Source organism: Numenius arquata, chromosome 4 (genome assembly GCF_964106895.1).
Source record: "Numenius arquata chromosome 4, bNumArq3.hap1.1, whole genome shotgun sequence".
NCBI lineage: Eukaryota > Metazoa > Chordata > Aves > Charadriiformes > Scolopacidae > Numenius > Numenius arquata.
Genome location: NC_133579.1, coordinates 27,256,318 through 27,266,923, shown reverse-complemented (window position 1 = coordinate 27,266,923; position 10,606 = coordinate 27,256,318). Strand labels below are relative to the sequence as shown.

At 33.9% G+C, this 10,606-nt stretch overlaps 1 protein-coding gene across 1 annotated transcript in view; it reads right to left on the bottom strand.

Annotated features, from left to right (window-relative positions):
• Nucleotides 1-7,313: 7,313 nt before the first annotated feature.
• Nucleotides 7,314-10,606, bottom strand: part of LOC141463914 (cadherin-7) — a 69,257-nt gene continuing 65,964 nt past the window's right edge. Inside the window, exon 11 of the mRNA XM_074146599.1 lies at nucleotides 7,314-7,807. Within this exon, the coding sequence (XP_074002700.1) occupies nucleotides 7,314-7,807 (494 nt within the window). The remainder of the gene's footprint in view (nucleotides 7,808-10,606) is intronic.

The following is a 10,606-nucleotide window of genomic DNA, read 5'->3' as shown; positions in this document are numbered from 1 at the left end:
AGCCTGTATGTGCTGTGAGAGCTTCATTCACGTGTTCATTGCACAATGAACAATGAATAACAAATTTCTTGTTAAGCTTTTCACTTAGATATTTAATCTTTCTCCTCAATAGTTCCTTCTATATATTTGAATAAGAATATGAGACCAGGCCAAGTACTGTAGACTGCTGGAAGATATTGTTCCACAGGATGGAAATATTATTAGCTCAGAGGAAATTGTATTCCAGTAGCATCTGGTAAAATGTTATTTTTCACATCATTAGGTCATGTATGAAGCAATAAAAACACCGGGGAAAACTTGGTACTCTTAATCTCTATGTCATTTTGTTGCTTCAGCCCCTTTCTATGTCCATAAAATCTCAAGCAACAAGGAGATAACAGACTCCAAAACAGGAAGATTATGATCCATTTGGATTGTATCTACTGTCATGGAAGTCAACAAAGCTACAGATGGTCGCACATCTGAGGAAAGGTATAATATTTTTATTTTATAGCTTAGAAATTCTGTATGTTCTTAATTTTAGAGAGAAAGAGATACTTATTTTTATTCCAGTTTGTGTTTCACTATTGGTACTTCATCAGTGTAAACCTTTTGTAACACTGCCTGTATTTAGTATGTGCACAGAAATGGTCTTTGTGAGCCAGGGTATTGTTTGTTACAGCAAGGTTATGTGTACTATGCTGATAGTAAGTAGTTTATGCCATTAAAAACACCCTATTAAGCTACTTGTATTACCATTAAACAACACAGATTGTGGCTTCTAGAAAGCAAAATTCAGTAGAAGAAATTCTGTAAAGAAAGGGTATCCAGCTGAAATTAAAAATATTAATGTTGTAAGCGGTCATTCATCAGTCTTCCCTAACAATGTATAAATCTTGACACCTCTTGAAAACCATAGGGAGATCTGCCAAGTAATTCAGCATGATCAGGATTTCTCCTAGCATTTTTTAGGCGCATCAGTAAATACTTCTTTCTCCATACAGTTTCAACAGCGTGATGATAATAAAGGATGTTTTGATCATTAAGGACATTAAAATTCAGACTGACCATTCTTGTCAGACTTGAATGGTCTAATGTAACTTGAAAATCTGGCTGAATATCACACTTACCCTAATTGATGAGTAGTTAGTCTCAATGAGAGGAAAAGTTATCAATGTATTATGGAGTCCTAAGGTAGAGCAATAAGTAAAACACTGCATTAAAAGTCAGTGCACATAGGGGCATTTTGTACTTGTGCTGCTTTTCCCATTATAAAATTTGGTTTTGCTAAATGTGTAAAAATGTGTTAGTGGCTGAAAATGACAGTATATTTTAAAGTTGTAAGATTAGACCCATGTCATGATTTGAATGGTGTTAATGGCAGTTTAATTATAGTGTTTGTGAGCTCATGTTTAAAGTTACAGATAAGTTTCACTGTAGTCGGTTGATGTTATGTTTAGCTTTTTCTCCATAGCTCCTTGACATCAAAGAGAAGGAACATCTCAGGATTTTCTTTTGTGCTATTAATATGAGAGGAAAAAGATAGGTTTGAAGTCAAAACTGAAGAAAAGTCAGGTTATACCTGGCTGGTATGTTTTTGACCAAAGAAAAATAAAAACAAAAAATCCAATGAAAAAAGTCAACTCATCCAAACATAAGCTTTTCACTAATAATACCAGTTTTAGCAATAACAGAAAAAGGAAAAAAAAAAACAACAAACCAAACCAAAAACAAAACAACAACTTCACAGGTGTCAGTTAGCATGACCTAGGAGTCAAGACATCATCAGACAGGAATAATTGAATAGAATGACCTAGTAAACAGTCTTTTAGTCTTTGTGAGGAGGAGACCAAGATCCAATTCGCTACTGTGTCTAACTTAGACTCAACATGATTTTGCTTTGATGTACAATGAAAAGAAATTCTGGCTTTGGCAGAGATGGTGGGGACTTGAAGGAGAAAATAAATCTGTTACTTTTTTCTAGTCCTTATTCAGCATTCAGCCTGCTGTTATTATGCACCATAGATTTATGAACTTAATTAATCAACCAAAAATTAAACTTTATGCCATTTCTAGGAATAGGAATTTCAATATGATACAATTTTATTATAAAACAACCTATGGATCTAAAACATTGTGGAAATAGCAGTCCTTGCAACACTTCTAACAGCTTCTAAACTCTTGAGTCAAAATATGAAAATAATTTACTTTTATTGGGGGGGCAATCTTAAAAGTTTTGCCAAGTCTAAATCATATTTTTCTACATGATAGACAAAGTTTTTGAGAGTGGGGTTAATTTTTTTGGATACTCTCCGGTCAAATGAAGTATTTTTAAATAAATAGTGTGGGGGTGGAATGTTTAAATATACATATAATTTTATGAAATATACAGTCACATATGAGATAAGAGAAGAAACATGTATATGATACACCACTGTGGCTCCAAATTAGATTTTCTTATGATTTCCAAGAAATTTCTATGCTGTTTTCTGCTTTCATTGTGTTTGATTAAATATATAAAGATTCCATGACAATCTTGTTTCATATAATGCTTAAGTAAATCAACTTTTCCTCAACCAATATATTTCTGTCTACAATTGTATGGTCTAAGTTCTCACAGATTTTATGTACGGCATTGAATTTTTTTTTCTCTTTTGTGAGAAAACTCCTTTCAGTGGTTCCCAGTGACAGGACAAGGGGCAACGGGCACAAGCTGGAACATAGGAGGTTCCACTCGAATATGAGGAAGAATTTCTTCACGGTGAGGGTGACAGAGCCCTGGAACAGGCTGCCCAGGGAGGTTGTGGAGTCCCCTTCTTTGGAGATTTTCAAGACCCGCCTGGATGCAGTCCTGAGTAGCATTCTCTAAGCAATCCTGCTTCGGCAGGGGAGTTGGACTAGATGATCTATATGGTCCCTTCCAACTCTAAAAAAATTCAGTGAAATTCAGTGAAATGATGAGCTATAGTAGCAAAGGAAAGTATATCACTCATATGCGGATTTATTTTTTGTTTTCATTGCTTTCATCTAGGAAACAAATTATTCCTGTTGTGTGCTCTGATTCTCCTAGTTCTAAGAATAAAACTGCTGGTAGTAATCCATAAAAAACTTTTCAGTAAACAAGACAGCACATTTTTAGCTGATATTGAGCAGAGGAAGAATTCTTGGTGTGGAAGAAATGGTGCTGGGGTGTAAATATATCTTAGGATATATCTGGGACACTTACATATCTGAGAACCTTAGTGATGCCACAGTTAAGACTGCAACTTGTAGACCTCTGGTTATCTGGCAGGCTTTTCTGTTTCAGCTAAATAAATAAAATGACATTTCTATCTTTTGCAATTCACTTTTAGAGTCACAGACCAATACAAATATTCTTCACCGCATCTAACTACCACTAATGAGGTGAATACAATGTTGTCTTACACAAGTATTACTCTACATAGATTCTAAAGTAGAGAGAAATTCTACATATGGGAAAATCAAATGAACCACATGACAGGCTACAACCCCTAATTTAACACTACATTTGATATAGGTAACTGTTTTCACCTTTCAGCTATTTAATGATCTTAGAAGTCAATGTAATTGTATGTTTTATAGTATATTTATTTCTTTTTCAGAGTGACAAACTACTACTTTTCTTTATATCATACAAGAGTACTTGCCCATAAAAATAAGATGCTGACATGTTATATTTCATAACAGGTTTCATCCAGAATCTCTAAAAAGAAAAAAAAAAACCAAAAACAAAACCAAGAACCAGGAAATATGAGTGCCAGCACCTGAAGGGTAAATAGGACAAAATTGCTGAGAAAAGATCTTAACTTTAAAGTGAAATTCCTATGAATTCACCCTCTTTTTCAAAACAGTAGAGAAAACAACAAGTAAAAAGGAAACTTTTTTTTTTCCCCTCTTAATTCCTAGGGAGAAGGAGAGGTTTTGGTTGGTATCATCAAATTTCATGAGTCCTGCAGTGATTGTTTTAACCTACTTATCAGAATTAGTAGGCTTAGAAAGGCCTATACTATGTCTTAGTGGGGATACGAGCTAGTAGGGTAAGTACACTCAGTCTATTCTTTTGAATAAAAAATATGAGTCATAATGTCCACTGTTTAACTCTGTTGAATTCAGATTTTTCAATCGTCAAAGAGGAGTAACAAGTCTTACTTTAAATCTTCTTCAAATGGGTTAACTTTACATGGATTTTTTTAGTAACACTCTGAAAAGCACACACTTTTCAAGGCGCTTGGAAATCTCAGTGTTAAATAAGCCTCTTCAGTAGTCATATGGAGGAAGAAAAGAGGTGTTGGAATTTCACTATAAGATGGGAGTGGTTGCAATGTTTGACATACTTTTAAAGAGGACTTGTAGCCTTTAGTTAGGTACTGGAAATCTCCAGACATAAACACATAAAATGGGAAGTCTTTTTAAAAGGCCTTTCTAATTAATTTTCTCAAATAATTTCATAACCTTTTCAGGACAGAGAAAATATTTTATACTATATAGTCAGTAGAATGTACTTTATGGCATTAGGTTATGCAATATAAATAACACTGAAAGAAAGAATTTTAACTAGATTATAAGATGTGAAAACCTATAGTGATGGTAATTTATGGAGGGCATTATATAGTATGTGTATTACGTAGACCCGTAGACCATATGTATATACTTTAGCAACATCTGTCATCAAACATCAGGGCTTTCCACCTTACTTTCTTACTGCAATAATATAATCAACAGGTAAGCATATATGATATAACAACAAATTTACTCTATTATTTTAAACTGTGCAACAGAAAACATACATATGCAAGAGTTTTCATGGCTTTAGATTAAAGCATATTTCTCTCCATAGAAAACATACCAAAAAAACCCAAACCCTAAAATAGTTTCATAACAGAGAGCTTTTTAACTTTTTACAGATATAGAAGGTGGAAAAGCAGGGGAATCGTGATGTTTACTCTGAGCCACATTTAAATCTCCTTTGAGTGTTATGTGCTAAAATCAGCATTTTTGACATCTTAATCCAGATGCATGAATTATCTTTCCACAAACAAGGAGATTAATAAAAAACTGTTCTCTCAGCACCTTGCTGACTTAATACCTGCTAAACTCTTGCAGCATATCTCACTGTCATTAAACTGCATACAAGTGGTTAATTTTGGGGTTTTTTTTATTTTTTTTTTATTGAAAATCTTACATGTATGACTAAAAGTCATGGGTGATATCTTTCAGTTCCATTACAAAATCTGTCTTTCATATATATATATATATATATATATATTTATACCTATATATATATATATTTAATACAACTAGAAGCAAATCTACTGAATTATGAAACGATGATTGTCTACCAAAATGTAACTCAAATTAAATATGTTGCAGATAATTAAAATTATTTTGTTTTCTCTGATGGAGCTGAAGGCCACTTTCACATAGTTAGTTGATAATGCTGGGCTGCAAAAATTACAAAGCCTTAATGATAATGTCTCATCTTCCAGCCTGGTGTCACCCATACATTAGGATTTTAGTACAAGGATCCTTCTTTCAGAAAGAAGTACTTTTAGACTGAGCATCATCTTCTATGGAGTACCTTCTATTCACAAACACAGTCCTGCAAACAATTCTGTATGCCTCTCAGTAATTGCAGGCAAGTCAAGTCATTTCAAGTTAGGTACAAGCAAAAAAGTTTGCAGGAGCATAGTCTAACTTAGGAACTCATCTTCAGATTACCTAAAACAATACAATTTGAAATAATACTTAAAACCACTATTTTACTTGAATATATGCCTTACCATCTAGTAATAGATCATGAAAGATGAAGTATAAATATTGTCAGAATCATAAAAAAGTTGTCTTATTCTAAGAAATCCTACTTCAAAATCATACAATATTTTAACCAATAGCAGTTGTCCTTCTGTTTTGGCACTCTTGAACCAGCGTAGAAATTATGTGTAGTGAGTTAACACCTTTGAGGAAACATACTCATGTGCAGCAGGATCTAAAGATGATTTCTGGAGTTAATAGTATTACATTGCTTAACATAAGAAAAAAATTGAAAAGAGTCTTGTACTGTGATTCATCAGCAGCAAAAGAGAAAGGGATGGAGAAAAGGAAAGTGTTTACAGTCTTTGAAGCATACAGCATATTTAACCTTCAAAATTAAATCTTGCATTAAAGACACTCTGAGCTATCTCTGTAGTCGTCTTTCCAAAAATTCAATGTACAAATATTTTATTTAAATGTCTCAGACTTTGTAATGGCTCAGAAGAACAATTGCATGTCCTTGTAGCTGCTCTCCTTTCTGAGAGATGAATGGCGGGTGAGATTGCTTTACTGTAATTTCTCCATTTCCATGCTTCATTTCCTACATTTATCTGAGACTGGAGAAAAATCAGCATGTTCTGGCAAGTCTAATACCATGAGGCAGTAAAATGGACCTGAATTTAGAGGAGATTGGAGCTCCAAAATAAATATAACACTTTATGACAAATAATAATAAGAAAGGATAAATTCTCCTGTACAAATCAGAAGAGATAATAAAAAACAGCAAATAGATAGCAACATCTTTTCTATACCTACATGGGCATCGCAAAACCTTTCAGCTATAAGAATACCCCTCCATATTTCTCATTTTATGTGGTTTGTAAACTACTTCAGTAAGTTGATGACAAACATTGTGGAATTTCTTTGTACAAACAGTAATTTTTCATAAAACTACCCAGAAAATTACAGAGACTTCTAATTAAATAGCTCTGAGAACAGAAAGAAGCAAAAACAAAAAAAAGATCTGCTGGGCTTTTGTTTGTTTTCATGTCTGTCCTTCTTCTTTTGGCCTAGCAAGCCACATGCAGCACTGTAGAGAAAATTTATTAAAAAACCCTTACATCTGTAAATACTACACATTGTAATGTTGTATTGAACGATATATTGTATTTGTAAATTTTTTTCTTCTGACATTTATCCATACCAGAGACTCTGTGTTCTAGATATAGCAATACTGCAAAGGCATCTACAGAGTATCATTGGCTCATTGAGGTCACAGTGCATAATATACTCTTGAAAGTGAGTTGCCTCTGCAGGTATCTGAGGGTTGCTATCTATTTGAACGCGGCTGAGCATTTCATTTTATCAAAAATGCCACCAAATGCTCATATTCTGTGGGGTCAGTTCAGTCCCTAGGACAAGTCTAATGAAGGTATGTTCCAGCAAGGCAAAAAAACCTAAAAGGTTAAAAATGGAGAAATATTTACAACTTTCTTCAGTCTGTAAGGTTGAGTTTTCTGTTTTAGTATTCTTCAGTGCATTTTCAGATAAAGGTTCCAAGGCTATGAGTATAAGCAGTCTGGTCCAGTTCCATACATATCTGCCAGCCTTTTAAAGCGAGGGCCCCAGTCACTGAGGTAATCGTAGTTCTGGTCAGAGTTTGAGCTGATTGAATCTAAAGAACTGAGTGACTCTGCCACCGAGCCATTTCCCTCAAATGCGTATGTCTGCAAGGAGTCGTAAGGTGGTGCACAGGGGTCCACATCAGCTTCTTTTAGTCTTTCCCAGATAAATTCCCTAAAAATGACATTATCTGGGATGCTTTTAAAAGTTGGTCTGCTCAGGAACTGAATCTCAGGTGTCACATCCCTTCTGGTCTTGGTGTCTCGAATAATATTGAGGTTTCTCAAGGCAGCCATGTCAAAAGCCTCGGTGTCTTCTTCTCCACCACCCTCATCATCATACCTGACAATGTTCTCTCTGATATCTCTCTCTTCATCAAAAATGAGGGGCTCTTTTTTCCGTCGCCTCATGGTGACAATCAGCAAGACAAGAACTGAAACACAGAAAGACTGGAGTTTTAGCAATGCTGAAGTTTCCTCATACTTTTTCTAGTGGTGGAAGTACTCATTAATTTATATGTCAAAGACCCAAGGACATAGCAGGCAATTTATGCAGTTAGATTTGAAACCTAGCAGCTTCTGAAACAGCTTTTAAACCATAAGCTTTTTAGACATTAAAGAATCTATTTCCAAAACTATTCTGGATTAACGTCTTCATCTCTAATTCTCTCTCGTATGCTGTCCACTAAACATAAATTTTAAGGCTGGTTCAGTCTGACTATTACAAACTCACAGCCATGAAATAAAAAGGGACCTTTTCCTGAACTCTTAATTGGCCAAGCGATAAAAGCACACTCATAAAGTCACTGAATAGAATTTAACAACCATGGTTAGGGAAGTGACTGAATTAACGCATATGTCCAAACTCTGCTGAAAAAAAAATATTAAAAAGTCATAGATGGAGAACACTGAATTGTTAAGCAATGTGTAAAATAAGACTTAGTTCATGCATTAAAAATACCTCTATATAAGACCTCACTTTCCTATAAAGTGCAAAGTACTATACTTCAGGTTTATGAATTACATCTAATGTGAACTGCTAGGGCTGGAGTTTATTGGACGAATCAGTGCTAGAAGTGTAATTATTTTTTTAATCAGAATCCTTAAAGTTTCTCTCAGCTTGAAAGGTAATACTAAATTGCAGTGACAGCCAAAAGAACTAGGAGAAATTAACTCAAGTCTCCTCTTGTTCAAATACAGTTTTGGTAGAGAAACATCATTACAGACATACAAAATATGGAACCAGTAATATGAATATTGTACCCATCTGTGGGACATGATGGAGTGTGAATTGTCCTCCCAGAAAAATATTAATACTGTGTTGTAGCATCTGGATAACATTTGCTGAGTTAATGATACTCCTACAAAATAACAGGCATTACGATGACTATAAAAATAACAGTACATGGAAAAGTGTCATTGCACATTCAATTAATCTTTTCTGATTTTATGTTTATTTTTAATCTTAAGAATAAGTGACATGCATTCATATGTCTAATGTTTACAAAGTTTACTTACAGTATTTTGATATGCCAACTAAATGCTGTGTAAACATCTGGAAAAGCAAAAGCTGACACAGATAAAATTAAGCTTAGGCTTCCCTCATTAGTCTCAAAAGTTGCCTCCATAAATTTTGTAAAGTAGGTCTGACATTCTTGAAAGCCCTCCTTTTCATGGAGGAGTTTTCTAAATCAATATCAATCTAGTCATCATGAGGCATGGTTTAATATTGGGATCACGTGGTTAGAATAAACCAGTCATTCAGAGAGTGGACATCTAGAAAACTGTATCACACGTCTACAGATGTTATGGTACTATTTGGAATTGACTAAAGTGTAAGATGACTTTAAAAGTGGACTTTTTGCAGATATTTTTATCCTTCTTTGGAGCCATGTATATCTAAAGTTAAAACTGGAACAAGTTCCATTTTTTCCTGAACTTTTTGACAAACATATTAGGCAATATTTTTCCTCCTTTTTAAAGTTGCTAGGAGGCACACATCTAATGATCCATCTACTAACAGATGCCTTGTGACTCTATATTACTGCAGCATCAGCAGCACGCTTTCACTTTTTTGCTCCTGGCATCTCCCTCATTCATGCTTTAAGTATTGAATTCGGAAGCCACCAGTTTGCGGCATTTTTCTTTGAACAATATTTACATAAGTAGTTTGACAATATAAGATTTTGACCCTTAAAGTGGCTTTTGTGAAATTTCAAAACATTCTGATATTTCTATAAAACAAATTGAGCCGTGAATTCTACAGCAGAGAACATAAAATTGTCATCATAGAGACAACAATTGCACTCCACTCTTAATGCTTTTCCTTATTATAAAAGGTATTTTGAAGGGAAAGAAAAATTAACTTGCTGACAGTAAAAATATACATTTAAGCTGAGATTGCTATTGACATAAATTTTTAATTATTATTTTTATATTTACTGCCACAATTTTTATTGCCACATAAGTAAGCAGCTAATTATTTTCTTTACTCGAGTGTAAATGCATATTCACACCACTGTCCCTCTTAGCATACTTCATTTTGAAAGTTAAACACCTGCTAATAAGTGAAAATTATGAAACTTAGTAGGCAGGTCTGCCTAAAGGTACAATAAAAATCAAGATATAATGAATGTTTTATATAGTATTCCTTTTATATCCCACAATTTCTTGAAGCCAAGAAAAATATGGAATCTTTGTGAAGGTTAAATATTTTAACATTTAGATGGCTTTATGAGATTATTAATTTCTAGGCTTTCCCACAGCTGTGAACAAAGTTTAATCTCTAAAAGAACAAAACTGTAGCTGTATTGCTAGAACTGCAGAGATGAATACAATCCCCAAACAAATTTCACTGATATCTAAATCAAGTAAAAATGGTTTTAAAGCTTATCCATTTCTCATGAAGTCATGGTCGGTTTTTTCTCCAACATGTATCACTAAGTAGAGATTAAGTCAGTAATTAGTGACTGCCTGAACATCTACAAAACCTAATTTTTTGCTTTTTAGAGAAGAAATGATAGAATGGATAAGCTTTAGGGACACACATATTACACATTGAGGCCACTACTTTGGCTCCATACTAGTACACTGAACCCATGCTGCAGAGTTGAAATGTCAATGCTGATTTCATGTGTAATTTAACAAATAAATAAATGAATTTATATTAGAAGTAACTAATCATAAAGACTGAATAATCAGAACTAATAAAGACAAATATAAACTAACCTTTT